Source organism: Ostrea edulis, chromosome 10, assembly GCF_947568905.1.
Source record: "Ostrea edulis chromosome 10, xbOstEdul1.1, whole genome shotgun sequence".
Classification (NCBI taxonomy): domain Eukaryota; kingdom Metazoa; phylum Mollusca; class Bivalvia; order Ostreida; family Ostreidae; genus Ostrea; species Ostrea edulis.
The window spans coordinates 9,795,145-9,818,228 of NC_079173.1; the positions used below are offsets into that span (position 1 = coordinate 9,795,145).

Here is a 23,084-nt window from a genome sequence, read left to right on the forward strand (position 1 = left end):
TCAAGATATCGTCTGAAAACTTGAAAATTCCATGAATGATTTTTCCAAGGTGTAAGATTTTATGATTGAGAGTTCTAATATTTCGGCAATTAGAATATGAGAGAATTTTTTATTGCATGACGTTAATCAATATTTGAGAATGATTTCAACTATATGAGGTATATTTGAGAACTTCAGGAATATAATTATTATGGTTCATTTTAGAATAACATGACAGAGCGCGAGAACAATCTGAAGATTAAAAATCCATGTAAGAATATTTTGAACACATGGTAAACGACTCATTTGAAATATCTTTTGAAAAATAGTATATAGATATGATATTCGTTTGTCCATTCCATAAATACCAGTGCATAATAAAATCCTACTTATCAGGTAATTAGATCATGAAACAAAAAGGTTTATTACCTTGATCTGTAATAAAACAAATATAACATGTTTCTTCTGAGTTTAATATCTAAGTTTTGAGTGCCACAGCATGCTAGAAAAATATGGATATTTCGAAATGGAAAGGCCACAGACTCTAATGCCATTCTCTATTTTACAAGGTGATCATTCTCAAAGTTCTGAAATATTCCCTATAAGCTCAAAAGGAAAGTACGAGTTTCATGTTCCTCTATTCTCTTGAGAAAAGAAATTTGCTCATTTAAAAGCCATGATCTTAATTCAATTTTGGCATCTGCAATTTTAAACCATATGTACATGCTTCTTTTGGGTTTAATAAACTACCTATGGACTTTTACACCCTGCTTTACCATTATTGAATTATTACTAATAAATGAATTACCATTAATGATTCCTCATTCATGCACGTACTATCTCTGTATTGTTGTTAAGTTCACCTGAGTTAAGCTTTTCGCAACCCACGCCACCGTCTTTCAGTACTGTCAGTACTTTGGTTTTTATTGCAATCCCTCATATGTTGTATTTGAATAATTATTGGATTTTAACTTATCCTTTTGGAGTTGTATTGGATGTGAAGATACCTGAAATGGCGATAGTGTATGAACCGAAATCACTACTTCCGGCTGATGAAGGTGGTATAATGTACACACAGATTTGTTTAAATCTTGGGATTTTTTTAATAGAGAGAGTTCAAATTTAAACACAAGGGGTCTTATTTACTTGCACACATGCATAATGCCACTGTACTCGCAATATAAGGTGGCAGGGGACAGTTTTTTTTGTTCTTAAAGATGTGGGTAGGATGTATGCATTAAAGTCAGATTACGTCAGATTAATGAAAAATCATATTTCCCATTTATGTCAATACTTGTATCTGATATTAGTGTAGTTGATAAATTATGACCCTAAATTACATGTCACATATAAACATTGATGCTGGTGGACAAAACATATTCTGAGAAGGTGCCCCTATCTCGCTTTGATTTTCTCCTATTTGGGATAAATTCACACCACCCAAACCCCATCAGAATACCATGCAAGGGTTTTTAGAAATTATGCACATTCAGGAACTCTATCTACCCTTCCTAGAAATCTACCTTTCATCTGGGGTCATCTAACCCCCCTCTCTGCCACAGGCTTTTTCCTGGACCATGAAAGTTTTCATCTGAATTTCTTCAGCAAATGACAACGTGTCTTGGTTTCGTATTTGCATCCATCTATATGCCACATGTAGGAATCATAATGACACCTACATGTTGCATATAATTTTATTCCTTAAGTACTTTGCTAAACTTGTCATGTATTCTAAAATTATTTTCCACATTTTAACACATATAATATCACGTCTTCAAATATAAGGTATTTCCATTTTTACAGCAACTTGACCGGACCTATAGTTCTATCCCTGTTACATGTACTTGATTGCCGTTGCACACTTAAGAACTATATATATTTTTTTGGTAGTCTGAAAGGGCATGGGTGATGTAACCAAATCGAAAGAAAACACACCACGTTACTTTAAGTATATTCTCCATTCTCTCTCGCCCTGTACACGTTGGTCCTTTATTCCGTTTTAGTTTTAGCCACTCGTCTCGGGTTTTAACCTCTATCTACATCACTCCGTATTCAGTCTGTTTTATCGTAATAAAACAAAATGCTACCGTATATCTACATCTCCGTGGTTTATAAATAGCAATGAAAAGGGGTTTGGATAATTCAAGTAAATTGCTCTGGTAACAACAGGCTTTCATATTTCCCCATGAATTCGTGAAACCGTTGTCCAGTAGTTATGAAATGAGTCATTTGCACACAAGAGCATTTTTATGGAAATCTGAGCTCTATTCAAACGTGGGGTGATTTTATAAGCGGTTGATGCCCGTACCACAAGCCGCGAAGAGAACCCCCATTAAAAGCAGCGACACTCGTACATGCGTAATTTTTAACCAATTAATAATAATTTGGGAATACCGTAATGTTCGATTGACATTTCCTCCGCCGATTACCCAAAATGCCGAAGTTTAAAGGGAGAGGAAACAAGCATGGATCTTAGAGAAAGGGGAGCCTTTTATTTTCTTTACACACTGTTTTACACCGGCCATTCTTTTGTTCTTGATGCAAGGAATTTTACAATCTATAATGGGCCGGGAGATAGCTATTTTGGATACAGCGTAGGGTTGCTAAAAAATCCCGACGGCTTTTGGTAAGTTTTTCCTATTTTATATTTCTTCTATATATTATGTCCCCCAAGGTGTCTATTTCAGTTTGCATGCAATTTGAACAGATTCAAAGATAAACATGCAATACATATACTATAGTCAGCAGGTGGAGATTCATTTCTAATGCATCAGGTGAATAATTTAAAACACGAGTAACCTAACAAATATTATGCAATCTGACTCCATGGCCTCCCTCTCAAATCATCAAAGAAGATGAGCATAAGAAAATTATAAACTCCGCATTGACTCTTAATGCGAATGATAAATCCCGCATTGACTTTACACGATTTTCAGAAACAATTATAATAATAAGACATTGAAACCAAGTACAAGATACAATTAACTAAGTGAATGAAACCATATAACCTTCAAATATTCGATCAATTTGCACTGGTCAGTTAGTTTACAAAATGCAAGCATGTATAAAATAATATTTACATTTTCCTAGCGATAAGTTTATACAGTGCTGTATTCCGTGTAATAGAAAATGGGCACAGCCGACCAGACGTTTTAAATCATGCACTCACGTACATTTAATTTAGGAGAAACTATTGCATTTGTATATGTACATTGTGAATCAGTTGTAACTAGGAAGAATTGTTTTAGCACACAAAACTGATGCCTCCCCGTCCATTTTCCATAGTTTTTTAATAACATTTTTACGAATCATCTTTAAAGCGGAAAATGAAGAGTTATGGTATATAGCAATTTGCATCTTTATCTATATGTGCTTCAACCAAGGAACAGTGTTGTGAACATATGTTAGTAAATTAAACTTTCCAACATACCAAATATCAAAGGGCTATGTCAAAAGAACCCAACCCAACCCCCAACCCCCCAAAGAAAAAGGTATGATCCGAACCCAAAAAAGCCCAAAAATGCTTTTATTTGACCTTTACACAAAGGTAATCAAAAATGGCGTGCGACACATTTTATCATGGTATAACCACATACCAAATATTAGTATCAAATGCCTATGTCAAAAGACAAAAAAAAAAAAAAACAACTTGTGGTTCGACCAAAAATTCTATTAATTGATTTTTACATAAAAGGTCAAAGATCATTAAAATTATATGCGACACATTGTCTTAGCATGACATACCCACTTACCAAATATCAAAGGCCTATGTCAAAAGACAAAAAAGTTATTGCCCGGACAAACTTTGTATAAGAAGCGGAAGAAAAATTCACACTACAACATTATGTCCCCCTTCTGGGAATGGGAGAGATATTCAATATTTAGAATTACGTTTCCGCAGGTTTTGCTTTTTATTCCTCTAAATAACGTTAAAAAGCTCAAGAATGGAAGAATAATTCAATATAGACATTTCGAGCTTGTGCTTCATAACACCGACTACAATTTTGAATTCTGGTTCTAAATTTAGTTGGAAAAGCTGTATATTATGCATGTAGTTGCTCAGACAGTCACATTAAAAAAAAACCCACGTGATCGGGAGGTTGTGGGTACGGATCGGCCGCGTCTAGTCGTTAACGTTAAAATAGGCAGAGACGGCTCCGCTAAACTCTACATAGGTTGGTTGATTGTGTATTATTTAACGTCTCGCTTGATAATTTTTCACCCAAAATTGGAGACGTCACCATTGCCGATGACGGTATGCTAATTTTAAGACTATGCTCGAGGTTCACGGCTTTAGAGCAGGGGGATCTTTATCGTGCCACACCTGCTGTGACACGGGGCCTCAGTTTTTACGGTCTCATCCGATGGACCGTCCCATTTAGTTGCCTCCTACGACAAGCAAGGGGAACTGAGGACTATCACTATTTTAATCGTAAACTCTCGGAACTGAAAAGCGAGTCGTGGATCTTCCGGATGGCATAAAAATTGAGGTCTTTTGTCGCAGCTGGCTTTGCCATGTTTAGGGACTCTCAATACATGTCTAAATTTGTGGCACTTCAGCACTGCTGAATAAGTAAAACATTCTCAAAGGACGTAAAAGAAAAAAAACCCAAAACAAACGCGTGAAACGGTGTCACACGTTGTACGGGTCTCATGGGGAAATATGTGTGCATGTATGGCAGGTATATTGAGTTTGAAAATCGTACGATGTTTATGTGAGAGCAATACATGATCCTTTATGATTGGTAAATCAATGTAGAAGCGTGCAGAATACCTAGTTTATATGGTTGTTATCTAAAATGATATCCACTTTCTCCACGACTGCGTGTCGTGAAACAAATGTGTTCTCAAGGTCAACCACAACAGCCTCACGAACTATAATTGCGATCCGTCGCATGTTAACAGTTTAACATTTTTAACTTAATGATAACTACCGTTCCAATTCTTTTGAAATTTGGTATGTAGGGTACATGCAGATCAGGGGCAGATCCATGAATTGCGGTTACGGTGGGCGCCACTCTATGAGGCAGGGGGTCTGGGTTTTACAGATTTTATAGGGCTTGAAATGTGTCTCCTATTTAGTCATTTGTACTATTTTCTATCATTTTTTATAAGGTGAAATTAATAAAATAACGGAAATTGTAAGGGTTTTTGGAAAACAATTTAGTTCTCCCAATAAAGTAATTCAAGAAATCAAAAGATTTTGTCATTTATTTCTCCGGGAGTGGAAGAAATTATTGCTTTTTTTTTTATCGTTTAGTACATTTTTCTAAACAAGATTCCACGATTTACCTTAAATTTGAAAATTTCCTCTGCGACCCTCCCCCTTAAATCCGCCACTGTAGATAAATTGTAAATTTTAGAACTCCTGCGCCTCAGGGACAGGGCAAATTCTGCCAAAAATTGACTTATTGTAAAAATTCTCAACAACAGCACATCAGAAAAAAAAAGTAAATGCATAATTATGTACGGCAGGGAGACCTCTGCCAAAGTTGTACATTTCATTGGCACGAGCCCTGTGTATGTTCACATGTTACGTAACGCTGGTATCAATATGCTGCCCGAGTTGACGAATTTTATGTCGAGGTGCTAAATGCTATTGGCATATATATGATATTTGACACCTTGGTGTTATCACCTCCGCATGTGGTTTACAAACGTTTGTTTACAGTGCTATGAAATTTGCGTGCATTCGTCTCACTAAAAGTCTATAGATATAGATTAATTTAAGGTCGGTCGATCCTCATGTGATGTCATAGGTTTTTGCAAAAATCTTAATAACTCAAACTTTGTGCATGATAGAAATATATCTTTCTAAGGAATTTCAATCACTGGATATAATAAAAAATCTGGTAAACTATTAATTCTGAAAAAATTTATATTTTCCATAGATAATCAATTATTTATGACTAAAAAAATGTTGTCAAGGGCAATGACTCCTATGCTGGAATTTCCTCTACTGGATGTCTATTATACATTGGTTTCCCTAATATCCACAGTTAATCTATACATATTTATGAATTAGCAGGGTTTTTTTAAAACTGTTGATAACTAAATTTTGTCATTTCAACAAGTTCTTATCTATTTTTATTATTCTGTTTAACGAAAATGTGTGATTTTCTGATGTTGATGTATACTTCTGTTTTTGTATGTTTGACATCGTTAAAAAGGTGGTAACATATACATTTGCTTTGGTTATTGATTAAATTAAACTTTATTGAGTGGAAATTAATAAAGTTTTTCCACTTTTAACCATTAATATTGATAAGTTACATGAGGATGGAGCTACCCTAACACCGTGTTCAAAAACGCAAGTTAGTGTTTTCTGTAAATCCTGTGTAAAAAATATTTTTATTCCACTTCGTTCAATGTTTCTATAACAACAACTCCCCCAATCAAACAAAAAATGTGTCCATGTCCCTTTAAACAGCATCCTCATTACGGACGGATATGTAATTGAAACTAAATATATACACTGTATACATTGTATTTATGATCCCAAAGGTTGGGGTTTTGGTTCCAGGGTAAAATTATCATAGTGAGTTTTATTGTCGTTATCAGGTGAAAGACTTCTATAATGTTGATGATGTTGTGTCAATCGTAACTACTCGGCTATTTCCGTAACCGGTTACGGAAAAGGACGAGCGCGTGATCTGATTGGATGTTGTATAAGAAGAACCCCACAGGCTTTAGCGGTCACCTGAATACTAGTGAAAAAATATCACTACTTCCATGGGCTATGGAATCTAGAAAAAAAATTCCTGTTCTGAATATCTAACCTAAATTCTAATGTTCAGCAACAGTATCAAACAAAATGTGTTCTTAAAGTGCATACACTGATGAAAGGCTTTAAATAATAGGTGTATCAACATTAAAACTTCAAAAGATATGACTAATTTGGACTCATCCTAAAGTCATAACCCTGGGTTTTGATTGACATTCACCCTTTTTGTACATCATTTTCTGCTATTCCTAAGTATTTAGATTTTATACAGTATCAGCAAACTTACACATAAATACTATACACTAAGTTTGGCCCCACCCTGGGGTCAAAACCCTTACTCTGGGGAAAATCAAATTTACAATTTTGGTAAAAGACTACCTGCTCTATCCATTTAGTTTCAATTTAGTATCAAAAACACTAAAGAAAATGTTATTTAAATGTTTTACATATAAACACTATATAACAAGCTTGGCCCCGCCCTGGGTTCAGAACCCCTGCCCCGGGTATCATGAAATTTACAATTTTGGTATAGGCTTTCCTCCTCTACTTTACTATGCATTTAATTTTTCCTACATGTGTGTGGTTCTTGAGAAGAAGATTTTTGAAAATTTGTCATTTTGGGCAGTTTTTGTCCTGTCCCTAAGACCCCAAGGGTGCAGGAATCCTGAAATTTACAATTTATGTTCCCCTTGATCCAAATATGTTTCATACCAAATTTGAAAATAATTGGAATGACTGTTATCAAGAAGTTAAAAATGTCTATTGTTCACACACTTAATAACTGACCATGTTGGCTCCACCCCGATACCAAAAGCCCTACCCCTGGAATAATCAAATTTCGAATTTGGGTATAGGACTATCTGTTCTTTCTAAATATCTATTTACTTTCAATTTAGTATCAATAGCATTAAAGAAGATGTAATTTAAGTGTTTTACACATAAACACTATATAACAAGTTTGGCCCCACCCCTAGGGCCCCAGGGGTGCTGGAGTCCTGAAAGTTACAATTGATGTCCCCCTGTCCCAATGATGCTTCATACCAAATTTGTAAAGAATTGGACTGGTAGTTATTAAGAAGAAGTTTAAGATGTTCAATTGTTAACGCACGACGGACAACGACGGACGAAAACCAATTGCAATAGGTCACCTGAGTTTACTCAGGTGACCTAAAAAAAATTGTTGTTCTGAATATCTAAACTAAATTCTAATATTCAGCAACAATATAAAACAAGATGTGTTCTTAAATGCCCTCAAAAGTGCATATACTAATGAAAAGCTTTACATAATAAAATATATGTATATAACATTAAACAATATTACTAATTTGGACCGATACTAGAGTCAAAACCCTGGAATTTCAAAATTCAACATTTCTTTTTGCACATAATTTTCTGCGTTTCATTAACATGCAAGGTAAAGATAACGAACAGTGATCAATCTCATAACTCCTATAAGCAATACAAAATAGATAGTTGGACAAACACGGACCCCTGGACACACCAGAGGTGGGATCAGGTGCCTAGGAGGAGTAAGCATTCCTTGTAAACATGTATTTAGTTTTTATACTTATCAGCAAACTTAAAGAAGTCCTTCAAATGATAAAATACAATAATCACGATGATAATTTTGACTCCACCCAGAAACCAAACCTTTACACCCCTAGGATTATGAAATTTACAATTTTGGTAAAGCACGACCTACTCTTTCTAAATGTGCATTCAGTTTCAATTAAGTATCAATATCATTAATGTATATATTATTTATGTTTTCCACATATTCACTAAATATACCAAGTTTGACCCCGCCCTCGAATCAGAACCACTACCGCCAGGGATCATGAAATTTATAATTTTGGTAGAGGCTTTCCTGCTCTATATCACTATGTATTTAGTTTTTCTTAAATATATACAGTTATAGACAAAAAGACTTTCGAAACTTGGTAATTCGTTGCCTGTTATGTATTATTTTCTACAACCAGCAATTGGCAACTATACATAACTCTGATCACAAAACAAAATATGGGAAGTTTAATACGCATTAATAAAGTTCAACATTATTCGAAGTACATGCACCTGTAAAATTGATTCAACATAGCAATTTGCTACTGGAATACATATAAACTCAAACTGTTTAACGGTTATTTACCTTGTTTGGCCTTAAAAAGCTTCTTCCTAAGCTTTGCAAAGTTCACAACGGTTTTTCGTAGAAGGTACCATGCCTTTGTCAACAACTTTCATTCGGAAAAAGATACAAGTTCTAGTTAGCAGCCTTGACTATCAAAACACAGGTATTGCATGCTGTATTCGGCGTGTTTGTTGCAAGTCCTATTCACAAACTAAACAGTGTCCAAGTTGGAAGCTTATTTCAAACTCGGCACATGGTAATAAACAGAGATTTGACATCAAACATTTATGAAAACTAGAAGCGTGTTTCAATTAAGAAAAACAATCTAGATGGAAAACGTAATATGAAAAAAAAAAATGTATTCGTGAGGGAGTTGAACCCGGTCGTTTTAAAAATAGAAAATATCTTTACATACTAGAGGTACAGGAGTCCCCCTCCTTGTCCCAAAGATGCTTGATACCAAATTTTAAAAGAAGTGGAATGATAGTTAAGGAGGAGTTCAATTGTTAACTCACGATGTACAACGACGGACGCAGACCAATTGCAATAGGTCACCTGAGTTTACTCAGGTTATCTAAAAATTAAATGAATATTCTGGAAAAAGGAATGTACCAAAATTGTGAAATTTGCTACCACAGGGTTCTGATTCTCAACCCTCTATCCCTCAGATCCACTATAACTCTAACGATAACAATTTGATCCTCCTGTCCCTACAATATGCACATCTACAAATGGCATCGAAGCATTGCACACATTCTCAATTATATCGTATAAGCCATACAGGAGAAGTGTTCACAAGAATGGTATTCTAACACCCCCACTCCTCTTAGATCCACTACAAATTCTAGGAAAATAATTTGATCCTCCTGTACCAACAATATGCACATCTACAAATAGCGATGAGGCAGTGTACTAAGTTTCAAGTCTATCCCATAAGCCATATGAAAGGTGAAGATAGCGAACAGTGATCAATCTCATAACTCCTATAAGCAATATAAAATAGATAGTTGGACAAACACGGACCCCTGGACACACCAGAGGTGGGATCAAGTGCCTAGCAGGAGTAAGCATCCCCTGTCGACCTATCACACCTGCCGCGAGCCCTATATCCTGATCAGGTAAACGGAGTTATCCGTAGTCAAAAGCAATGTGCCAAGAACGGCTTAACAATCGGTTTGAAACACGCCAAACAGCATTTGACCCAATGATTGGTTGTATTGTATGAACTTTATCGTTATAACGACCATAGAATTTGCGAAATGCTGACTTCAATCGAGATAGGAGAAGTGTTAAAAAGCTATTTTACACCCCATTTTAGATCCACTATAAACATTTAGGAGGATAATTGGATCCTTCCGTACCGACAATATGCACCTCTATTGATGGCAATGAAGCATTGTACAAAGTTTCAAATCTATCTGATAAGCCATATATGAGGAAAAGTGTTTACAAGAAAGGTATTTTGACATCCTCTGTCCCTCTTAAATCAACTATAACTTTTAGAAAAATATCTGGATCCTCCTCTCCCGGCAATATGCAAATAGCAATGAAGCATTGTACAAAGTTTCAAGTATATCCGATAAGTCATATAGGAGGAGTACTGTTTACAAGCAATTTTACATCATCCACCCCTTTTAGATCCACTTTAACTTTTAGGAAAATAATAGGATCCTCTTCTCCTCACAATCTGCTCACCTACAAATGACAATGAAGCATTTTACATAGTATTAAGTGAAAGGTGAAGACAACAAACAATCTCTTAACTCCCATAAGCAATATAAACTAGAGATTGTTTTTATGAAAAACAAATGTCTCCCCAAATTGGAAGTACTCCAAATGAAACCTTCCTTTAATGTACTGCATCGTATGGAGGAGAAAGCATGAATAGGAACATAAACAATATGAATTCCGATAAGCCACATAGGAGAAATGTTCACAAACTATTTACAACCTCCACCCCTCAGATTCAATATAACTTTAAGGATAACAATAAGTTTATCGAATAAGCCATATAGGAGGGGATGCGTTCACAAGATATTTTAATATCCTCCACTCCTCTTAGATCCACTATTGCTTTCAAGAAAAATAATTGGATCCTCCTGTCCCTACAATATGCACATCTACAAATGGCAATGAAGCATTGTACAAAGTTTCAAATCTATCCGACACGCTATATAGGAGGAGAAGTGTTTCACAAGCTATTTTACATCCTCCTCCCCTCTTAGATCCACTATAACTTTTAGGAAAATACTTCGATCCTCCTGTTCAGACAACATGCACATCTACAAATGGCAATAAAGTATTGTATAAAGTTTCTCGTCTATCCCATAAGCCATATAGAAGAAGTGTTCACACTATTTAGTGACAGACAGACGGACGGAAAGTACAAAAACAATGTCTCCCCCTGAAAGAGAGGATACATAGAAAGTTGGGCAAACAGGGACTTCTGTATATACCAAACGTGGGATCAGGTGCCTAGGAGAAATAGCCATCCCCTGTCGACCGGTCACCTATATCTCGATCAAGTAAACAGAGTTATCTGTAGTCAAAATAGTGTGCAAGAACGGCCTAACAATCGGTATGAAACAAGTCAGACAGCATTTGACCCAATGATAGGTTGTATCCGATTAGCCATATAGGAAAAATGTTCAGAAACTATTTTACATCCTCCACCCATCTAAGATCCGCTATAACTTTTACGAAAATCAGAAGATCCTCTCGTCCTGACAATATGCATATTTACAAATGGCAATGTGCAAAGTTTCAAGTAAGGTGAAGATAACGAACAGTGATCAATCTCACAACTCCTACAAGCAATACAAAATAGACAGTCGGGCAAACACGGACCCCTGGACACACCAGAGGTGGGATCAGGTGCCCAGGAGGAGTAAGGATCCCATAAGCGGTATAGGAGGAGTAGTGTTCACAAGATTTAATTTGTGGCAGGCATGGGAACGGACAGACAGAAAGTACAAAAGAGGGGAGAGAATGAAAAACCGTGCCCATCTATGCGACATTTAGATGAAAGGTGAAGATAACGAACAGTGATCAATCTCATAAATCCCATAAGCAATACAAATAGATAGTTTTGGGCAACACGGACCCCTGGACACACCAGAGGTGGGATCAGGTGTCTAGGATGAGCAAGCATCCCCTGTCGACCCGTCACACCCGCCGTGAACCCAATATCTTTATCAGGTAAACGGAGTTATCCGCAGTCAAAATCAGTGCGACACGAACGGTCTTACAATTAGTATGAAAAACGTCACACAGCATTTGACCCAGTGATAGGTTGTATTGGCAAACTAGATCGTTCTAACGACCACAGAATTTGCGAAATGATGGCTTTAAACGAGACTGTTAAAACCCCTGTACCATCAAGTTGTTTGTCAGTAACTTGCCTCGATTTAAAAACTGACCATACGCAGAACCAGCCATTGCGTATCGAATTAATTGAAAAATATAAAACACCATATGCAGGTGATAATGGAATATTGCTACATAGATATGGGAAGTTGACGACGGAGAAGCTGAAATCATCCCGTCTGTCATAAAGTTGAGTTGTTATTTTATCGTTAATATCTACTTTCAATAAAATATCTAAGTATGAAGCAGAAGTGGACGACTCTGTGATGTCTTTTATTTCGAGCTCGCAGGGATATTATCAAATCAACATATGAAAGAAAGTTATTATTGTTAATAGATAAAACGTCGAAAAATCTAAATGTCGAATTGAAGGCCACGGCACGATATTTTTTTCTTCTCACGTAGAAGTTTCTGAATAAATTATGCATCATATAAATATAAAAACAGGTCAGCTAACAAATGAGCACAATTCGTGCCCATGGGAATTCCGACAGGCTGTTGTCTGATCTAATGGTGACGTCTCTGTAGGATTGATTGATTTGTTACGTCGTTTTGGCAATGTTTCAGCCATTTTACGACGGTTAACCAATTGAATTATGTTTGGTTGTGAGTGTTTGAGTTTCCCTGAAACCCCCATTGAGCTTACTCTTTTTCGAACATCAGGGAAACAACTCGAGAGGGTCGTTAAACAATCAATACAGAGATGAAAAATTGTTTTTGCATTCAAAGGGCCTTAGTGGGAGCTCCACGAGCTGACGACATTTTCCAGCCCTGGGTGAGGAAACCTGGTGCGCTGTACAAATGCCTTTACCCCCCTAGAAACAAATCCAACTGTGAGCAAGTGAATGTGGACAGTTCGGGTAAGAACTATTATTTAAGGATGTATGCTACACCAGAGAAATTTGATGTAGATGAAAAGTGTAGGATATGTACAAAAATATTTTGAATTTGAAAATTTTCAAATTTACTTTATTTTGTCAAAAAATACAGTTTTAGTAGAAGGTAATCTGAAAAAAAATTAAAACCCCTGCTGGACTCGAATCTGCGACCTACAGTTCAGCAGTCGGTATTCTAACCTACTGAGCTACTCGGCTAGGTATTTAAATGGAAAAGGAAAAGTCAAACATTGCTGATATCGATTTTGTCATCCATGTTTTTAAAGGAAGTCAGCCATTATGACGATGTAGAGTACGACCTTAAAACATAATTTCGTTCCACAAATACGCGTACATATATGTACCATGGAAATACTACATATAATAAGGAAATAGAGCAGCTGCACGTGCTAGTTTCATTACTGTCCATCGATTGCAGCTGGTGTTTCAATTTATTATGAAAATACATTTTCAGATCTATTTAAATGAAAATATATTTGCTTTGCAGGCCACAAATATAGAATATATCACTGACGAGATGGTTAAACATTTTGCAATTAATAAGAGCAATCTTCGCTAAGCTATGCTATTGCCCATTATTACATATTTGATATATTTTCTATAAATTGTATAGAGTACATAAATGTTTCCAGCGACCTAAAAGCTTGCGGTGTAAAATTCCGGATTATTTTAGTTCAATTGTGAAGTTCTAATTCTAAACAAATAGGAATGAATATGCATGCAACAACCTCATCGGCTATCAAAAATGTAAATCTAGAATTAGTTGATTGATTGATTAAATATTGTTTAACTCTCGAGAATATTTCACTCATATGGAGACGTCACCACTGCCGGTGAAGGGCTGCAAAATTTAGGCCTATGCTCCGCGCTTATGGCCATCGAGCAGGGAGGGATCTTTATAATGCCACACCTGCTGTGACACGGGGCCTCGGTTTTTTGCGGTCTCATCCGAAGGACCGCCCCATTTAGTCGCCTCTTACGACAAGCAAGGGGTACTGAGGACCTATTCTAACCCGGATCCCCACGGGATAAATCTAGAATTAGATATAGATAGAATTTGAATAAAATGTAATAAGAAGGTTAATGACTGAATATCGTGCAATATGTCTGCCCTTGATTTTTACACGGAGGCGCTCCTCGCAAACTGGGTCCGCATTATCCATGCAAAGACCTCAATCGGGAATATTTCTTGATATTGATCAATCAACACCGTATAAAGAACAGTATTTTGCTATTGAATTTTAACTACACTGGCAAATCGGTGGATTCAAAAATGATTTTAATCTAACATAAAACGGGAAATCTCATTTGAAACACGAGCTTGCAAAATACTAATTCTTTCTATCGCTTTCTACAGTGTAACTAAATTGAAGATGAAGCGCTCCAATATTTATTTTCGATTAAAGATGAAATACTTCATCTCAATTTTTTGCAAATGGAAGTAAAACATTGATGGAAAAATAAAATCAAAAGGGTATTTTTGTCATAAAAAATTATCACTTGACTGCATGGTTAGTTAGGGGCGAGATCAAAAGATCGATGTCGGATAAAAATCTTAATTCAAATAGTTAGGGGGGGGGGATAAAATCTCCCGTAAGTTTCTGTCATCTGACATAGATTACACTACAGTAGAAGAAAAAAAGACAAGCGACTGTTAAAAACCACATATTAATACATTTTAATGAACATTTAATAATTTTGATGTACACTTTCATTTGTGAATAAAGCAGTAGGGAAGGTATACAGAGTGTTATTTATAATCGGATGCATTTACTTCTTAATTGATTAGTTTCAACATTCATCATACGTAGTTTTAAAGCTGGTGAGGGGTTTTTGGTGAAAACTATGTGAATGTAGCTTTTTGTCAGACATTGAACTTTTGATCTCGCCCCTTAAGTGGATGAAGACGTTGGTAGATCTGGAAATCCTTTGCTCCTGCGTACGAGCCCAACAAGGAGTATTCTTATATTCTAACTATTATTTTGCACCGAAATTGCAACTTTTGAATGTCCGTCTTTCGACGGGACATATTATGGTACAGCAATGATCTGTATGTCCGTCCGTTGGGGATTTTCTGCTTCTATTTTCATTTCTCTGTCACACATCAAGCTGAAACTTGGTATATAGCTTCTTTGTGGAGCACTCTAGAACATGTTACAATTTTGATCCATTTCGACATCTCTTTCACAGCCTGATGATAGCTGATACTAACTGACGCAAAATTAAAGAAAAACACCCTATGAAAGCATTTTCATGGGCGTATTATGTACCATTTGCGGTACTCTTGTTGGCTACTTGAGGCAAAATTTTAAAATTCCTAACCCTTAATTTTCAATTGTGAATTCTGTGTATTGTTTCGACATACACACTGAAAGTCCTTGATTACTATTTTATTTTCAGAGCAGTATTTCTGCTATATTTGTGATTCTATTTTATTAGGGAATTCCGAGGAAACTATAATATTTCATCGCAGAAAGATGCGATTACATCACGATAAAACAGATCAATGGCTTGGAGTGTCGTTAGACGTTGAACCTGAAAATCAGTCAAGCGTCTTGGTAAGTGATTTTCATCTTATGTAATTTCATTATTGATGTTTCATTTAGTACTTAATGCAAATCAGTCTGTACCTTTGTTTACAATATACAATGTACCTGTATTCAACTGTCTATTATCGTGGTCTAGAGGTAGAACGCGTTCGCCCGCATGCGGAAGGTCGGGGTACGAATCCTGGCCGCGACAGATCTACGAGGGCTGTTCGATATGTAATGTGTATTGTAACACAGCGCGATAACGCTTTGTACGATTTCGTGGATGATGATACTCTTGAATAGCTCTATTCAATACCTTTCCAACGGTATACACGCAAGTCTTCAGCTCCACATGGTTTTAAACTTATAGTCATTTCAATAGAGCCAGTGGTTGACCGCTGTTGTAAACATGGTTGGGAAACGGGTTGAGAATATTGAAGAAATTAGAGCGTATATAAAAGTTTGCACAAAACTCGGTCATTCGGTAATGCAGATTTTTCCTGAAATGGGGGAAGTTTATGGGTCTGATAAGGTATCTTATGAGAGAGTTCGTAGATGGAGAAAGAAATTTCTGACTGGCACAGAGTCCGTTAAAAATGCAGCAAAATATGGTCGACCTGTGACTGTAACAGGCAAGACAAATGTCTCAAAAGTCAGGGAAATAATTGAAAGTGATGGCAGATACACGATTCGTGATATTGGCAAGGCTGTTTGGTATATCGCTATCGCGGGTGCATTTCATTTTGAAGCGTATTTTGAAAGTACGAAAGATTTCTGCCTGATGGATACCGCATATATTGACAGATGATCAAAACGGGTACGGCTAAAAACCATTAAGCAATTGCTCAAAATGTTTCCCAAATCAAAGACAATTTGCAAAAATTGTTACTGGTGACGAAACATGGGTTTACTATTTCGAACCAGTGAGAAATATTGGAAACAAAATATGGCAAACTAAACACGGTAGAAGGCCTGTAGTTGCCAAAAGAACCATAATTATTAGCACAAAGGTTCTTTATTGCATATTCTTCTCATGTCATGGTATAGCCGTACAAATTGCGGTGCCGAGGGGCAAAAGTGGTACAGGTCGGTATTGCCGAAATGTTGTACCAAAGAGCTCAAGAAAGGTGAAAATAACGAACAGTGATCAATCTCATAACTCCTACAAAATAGATAGTTGGGCAAACACGGACCCCTGGACACATCAGAGGTGGGATCAGGTGCCTAGAAGGAGTAAGCATCCCCTGTCGACCTGTCAAACCCGCCGTGAGCCCTATATCCTGAACAGGTATATTATCATAAACGACGCCCTGTGTCAGGATTTAGGAATGTTCGCCTACTTCATTATAACGCTCCATCAAATACATCTGAGCTTGTGAAGCAATTTTTGAAGTCGGAGAAAGTTTCCGTCTTGCCACACCCACCATACTCTCCAGATCTAGCCCCATGCAACTTTTTCCTTCTTTTCAAAACTTAAAAATTCTTATCTGGTCGTCGTTACAAGTCCCAACAAACCCTTGGCTCAGCCATCAGTCAGTGCCTCAGATGTCTACCTAAATCAGCGTACCGTGACGCATTTCAGAAATGGATTCAGAGATTGAAAAAATATCTATTTCAAACCGCGGAGAATACCTTGAAAGGATGTAAAGTTCATTTCACTATTTTAGTCGAATTATTGTACAATACACATCGAACAGCCCTCATAAGTTGTTGAAACAGGTAGTGACAGTTCCATCGCCAAACGCTCAGCATCAGGTGTGAATGTCACGGGTCTTCAGAGATGACCTTAAAATGGGATGTCCCGTTTCATAGTTGTACGAGCGATTCTTGGCAAACAGTGGATAATGGATGATTGATTGTATCTTGTTTAACGTCCCTCTCGTGAATATTTCACTCATGTGGTGACGTCACCAAGACCAGTGAAGGGCTTCAAATTTAGGCCTATGCTTGGCGCTTACGGCCATTGAGCAGTGACGGTTCTTTGGCGTGCCACACGTACTGTGACACGGGTCTTCGGTTTTTGCTGTCTCATCCGAAGGACCGCCCCATTTAGTCGCCTTTTACGACAAGCAAGGTATACTGAGGACCTATTATAACCCGGGTATGGCAATAAAAAGGAATTTAAAGAGTAGGAAATCGAAGAATAATAAAATCCCGCTTTCCAGAGCTCTTTTCCTTATTGGAGTCAGCAGCGTCCACTAGAATGGTTGCTTTTAAGATGACTTTCGTTGCTGTAGTCTCAGGAGGGGTTGTGACAGAAGTTTGGATAGCAACCGGTTCCCCAACAATGACTTTCAGATTAGCCTTAGATTTCTTTGTGACGGGTCCTGAAGTGTTGTTAGGAGGTTCTATTAAAACGACCCGTTGTTGTTCTCCCCCATGGTTGAATACGTTCGGTTCTTCCTCCTTCATAAATGGCTTGACGAATTGTCCTCTGCTCTTCCGGAAATTCTCAATTTCCCTGCGTTTATCTTTCGTAAAAGTACCGATTTCCTTCTTGATGACAGAAAAGGAGTACAACTCGCACGGGTGCCGCTGAGTCTTCCTTCTCATCATCATGTTGCACTTAATTGAAACACAAGAGTGGCAACTTGTGATGTGCCTCTCTGCATATGCAAACTGCATGTGTCATTGCATATGGAACAGTCGAAACGCTGAACCTACTTCTTTTTCGATAATGGATATAAAGAGAGAGAGAGAGAGAGAGAGAGAGAGAGAGAGAGAGAGAGGTGCATTTTGATTGGAAATATTTTTTATACACAATAAATTATTTTGTTCAATCAGAATAGTGGGAGTAATCCACTTCTGTGTTTTTGCGGGTGTACCGTTTTCGTAACGATGACTAGAGACAAAAAACAAGTAGCAGCACGTATTAAAAATGAATTTAACTTTTAATAATAACACTAGTATTGCATGTAGAAGAAGGGCAGATACAGTGTCTTGGCAACATGGAAACAACGTTTTTTCACAAATACACTGAAAATTTTGATACAACGAATCGAATGGTGCTTATATCTTGAACATGCGACGAAGACGCGTGAAGATCCGAAGTGTTTTCCTTTGCTGAAATACAGAGAAATTGTCGGTTGCTAGTGAAGGTACGACATGCATATATAATGTACAAACAGAATGAGATGTGTTAAAAATAATACATTCCAAACCCCTAACTACAAAAGTACCTCATCAGTGTTTGTTGATTGACTGATTTTACGACCCGTCGAAAATTTGTCACTCATATTGAGACGTCACCAGCTGTACATACATGTGTATATATAGGTGGAGTGCCAATAATCTAGACCTCTGTTTAGCACTCAGGGTCGTGGCAGTGAGTTTTTTTTTTTCGTGCCAACGAGTCCTGTGACACAGGATCTGCGTTTGTAAGGTCATAACCGAAAGACCCGGGATTCTCACTTCTAAATGCCGAGCGTTTGGCGAAGGAGCAATCACTACTTATTTTAATGTCTGATGTTTGACGCGACCATGGCACGAGCGTGGCTCGAACTCACGACCTCTCGGTTACGAAGCGAACGCTCTACCACTGAGCTACCGCGACCAGTGTAACGCAGGAACCACACAGCAACAGCCTTTAGCGTTTCTTTGGCAAAGTGGATTCTTCGTCCTCGAGAACACGCTTTTGGTTGTTAAAATATTATATTACGCAAACATATGTGTGTGTGTGTGTGTGTGTGTGTGTGTGTGTGTGTGCGTGCGTGCGTGCGTGCGTGCGTGTGTGTGCCCGACTCCGCTTGCGTGCTACAAACAATAAAAACCAAAATATCCCAAAATATAGTGAATTAGTTCATGCAATAATGTGAAAGTGAGATCTCATCCTTTAGTACAAAAACAGTTGAAATCAAAGTAATGAAAAGCGCTAAGCTTACATCCTGATTTCTGTCAGCAATGTTAATGAGCAGGAACAACAGGAGAAAAAGTTCGTGCATTATTCATTATTTTCGCACAACTAAATAATACATTTTCGGTAAGGAAATAACAATTATTGATTGATCACTGTTCGTTATCTTCGCATTTCATAAACTCAATGTCAATCCTAAGCTAGGCACTTCAAAGTGAGAAACAGTAATTTTCATTCGGTAATATTGAAACCGTTCTGTTATACGGAACTAAGCTTGATTAATTCCTTAAGGATATTGCGGAATAGGCAAAAACCAGTGTAATATTGACAAGTTTATCTTTTGAATAAAGCTTAGGGAGTCAGCCAGTAAAATTTCCATAATCAAATCACCTATATATTAAATGCCGTAAACTCATATACGGACTACACAGTTTGTATCATCATATTCCTAACGGGGAGAAAGTATCGGTCTCCATGAACTTTGATAAAAGAAAACCTTCACTACTAATATTGCTCCTGTTAAAAATAATGAAGAGTCATCTCGCTGAAAAACTGTATACTTTTTTTAGTCGGCTCGCGAAGCGAGATGCTCCTTGCTGTCAACGGCGTGCGTGTTTATTGCGGCTCACAAACTTTCTGTTTATTCTTACACCGACAGCAAATAAATCCCGCGCACAAAGATCTTTAAAAAATTGCTTTTTTGAACAGCTTCATTATGTTTTGAAGACATATCATACATGTATGTTGACATTCTTATAACAATGTAACTTAAATGAGTCCCCTCAATACGTTTAAAGAAACTAAACATAGCGCGCATGAATACATGATGTGAGCAAAGTAACTCAATAAGTGTCACAGGCGATTGTACATTAAACATGCGATGTACGTGTGTATAAATATATCAACTGCAAAAAATAGATTTGTAAACATGAAACAAATAACTTGTAAGTAAATATTTTATAGTAAAGAAAGTAATATCTCGCTTTCTTAAGTTGGGAAAGCATAGCAAATATTTGAAAATGGTATTTGTCTATTACGACCGATCATACTCCCCCTCGAGGCCTCTTCGAAAGTGTGTCATTTGAAGCCTAAACCGTATGACTATTTCTGCGGAAATCTACCGGAGTGAGACGAGGAACGCACGTTCAGTTTGTTATGTTTCCGCTTTCAGACTAGTTTACAGTCAGATATAAATAATCACATTTACCGTATTTTGTCGAATACATTTGATACGCATCCCCTTTTGGGGTCTGTAAATAATGGAAATACCATTGTTCGTGTGTACGATCGCATTTAACTTCACGAGAAATCTTTATGGAAATAATACAGGTTCTCAAAAAAGCATGCACTAGAATTTGGATACAGTGCAGCAAATTTGTTTTTAAGAAAACGGCAATCTTGTCCGTATACACACTACGTAGCTGTATTTTAGGGGAAATAATGATAATTTCAGCTAAGCTCGAGAGTTTGTAGCAATTATGTTTTAACAGACTCGATATTTTCTTTGTTTAAAGTTCATATCAATTAAATAGCCGATGCGAACGTTCAATGTTTTGTAATCAAAACATCACCCATGCTTCGAAAAATGACGTACCAAGGTGCGGTATAACGACCCCCCTCGGTAGTTATAAACATATCAATAATCAAAGCCAGTAATTTAATTGGTACTAAATGAAGAATTCAAACGTAACCCTCTTAAATTTCGCCGCATTTAGATGGGTAAGTCGTTTACTGCAAAAGGAAAGTTAAAGCTCAAAAGTAATCGCATATTCCCAGACCCATGAAAAACGGGCAACATGCAGAAATCTGACAAAATCAAGTGACAAAGGACGTGTACACAAAGCATGTGCTAGTCACGGTATCATAATATCATGGCAGTTTTAAAAATTGCACGATGATAAATTTTAATTGGCTGTTATATAATAATTAGTTACAGGATGTAAGATAATTTAAAAAAAAAACAATTTTACGCTTTTATATAGGTAAACAACGCGGCGAGAAATTAAGTGCACATTGCATTGACTAAAACAAAATGAGTCAAAGACCTTTAGTGGTATGTAGTATGTGTCCCTTCTCATAAAAAAATAAAAAGTGCGTATTATATTTGGTTAAATATGGGTGTAAATTAATAAGCATAATGCATTATTCCGATTGTAATTTTTTCTAGAATTATAGAAGCCCATTAATTTCATTGCAATAGTTTCTTCGAAGTACGGAAACCCATTTCAGCCATATTTCTAAATTCATGTGACTGTATATGAGATTATGTAAAAAATTACTTATAAGGGGGTGGGTGTGGATTGCTTTGCACTTGTCGGTCGGCAGACCACATGTTCGCTCAATATCTTGGGAACCATTCACTTGATCGTTATGTCATATGATATTTCAAATGTTGGTTGGTTATGAGTAGAAGAGGACCCCTATTGATTTTTAGGTCAAAAGGCGAAGAGACAGTCCACTCTGGACATAGGAATATACTGTCCGTTCAATATCTTGAGGACCCTTTGCTTGACAGACATCAAACTTGGTACACTGGTGCATCCTATGGAGTAGATGACCCCTAATGATTCTAAGGTCACATAGTTAAAGGTCAAGGGTCAAAATGGACATAGGAATATACTATCCACTCAATATCTCGAGAATCCTTTGCTTGACGGACATCAAACTTGGAACACTGGTACATCTTCAGAAGTAGATGACCCCTATTGTTTTTGAGGTCGCATGGTTAAAGATCAAGGGTCAAACTGATTTTGAGCAATGACGATCACTTTAATTTCTGCTGAGCACTTCATCATGTTCAAGAATCGGGTCTGAATAACCCTTGGAGTGCTGAACTAGTTACTACTACGTAATAAGATCAGATGGGGTTACAATGACTTCTGGAAATTACTTTTACATATACATACTTGCTTAAACCTTTATCATTTGTGATATTTTCATTTCATTCTCCGTTTTGTCTGTCACACGTGTAGCCATTGATGGAAGGAAATTTCTTTAAATTGCATATTGCCCAACATGTCTTTTTCTCCCATCTATGGACATTTTTACTTCAGATTTGTGCTCATCGATGGAAAGACAACTATCTGAATTTGCACCTGAATGGGATTGCTCACATGAATGGCATGTGTTATCAACTCCATGCCAATCTCTCCCAAAAAGCCCGAAAAATCCCAGCATTGACAGTCCGCGAAAGACTAGTTAATCGTCAACGTTACGCAGAATTTTCCATGGGAGGACTGGGCATGTCAGCGATATTTTCTGGGGTATCTAGATTATTAAGTAATTTATATTTTGATCAAGACAGAAATGTTCTTTATTTTATAAATGCATAAACATAACTTAGGTAAAGACACTTGTTACTTTCATAACTCCTATAAAAAATCCGAAGATAACAAACAGTGATCAAGCTGATGACTTCTATAAAGAATACAAAATTCAGAGTAAGGCAAATACGGACCTCCAGACATACCAGAGCTGGAAGCAGGTGTCTGGGAGGAATTAGAACCCCATGTCGATCGGTCACACCCGCTGTGACTCCGATACCTCGATAAACGGTGTGATCCTTAGTAAAAATCAGTATGTAAAGAACATGTCAGACAGCCTTTTACCC

The 23,084-nt window shown here is 37.0% G+C and overlaps 1 protein-coding gene across 2 annotated transcripts in view; it reads left to right on the forward strand.

Annotated features, from left to right (window-relative positions):
* The first annotated feature begins 2,190 nt into the window (after window positions 1-2,190).
* LOC125666751 (integrin alpha-4-like) overlaps window positions 2,191-23,084 on the forward strand; it is a 48,368-nt gene continuing 27,474 nt past the window's right edge. Inside the window, exons 1-4 of one of the 2 annotated variants that reach the window (XM_048900003.2) lie at window positions 2,191-2,605; window positions 12,924-13,054; window positions 15,530-15,648; window positions 22,528-22,737. In XM_048900003.2, the coding sequence (XP_048755960.2) occupies window positions 2,445-2,605; window positions 12,924-13,054; window positions 15,530-15,648; window positions 22,528-22,737 (621 nt within the window). In that variant the 5' untranslated portion in view covers window positions 2,191-2,444. The remainder of the gene's footprint in view (window positions 2,606-12,923; window positions 13,055-15,529; window positions 15,649-22,527; window positions 22,738-23,084) is intronic. The other variant, XM_056151860.1, reaches the window with a different exon arrangement.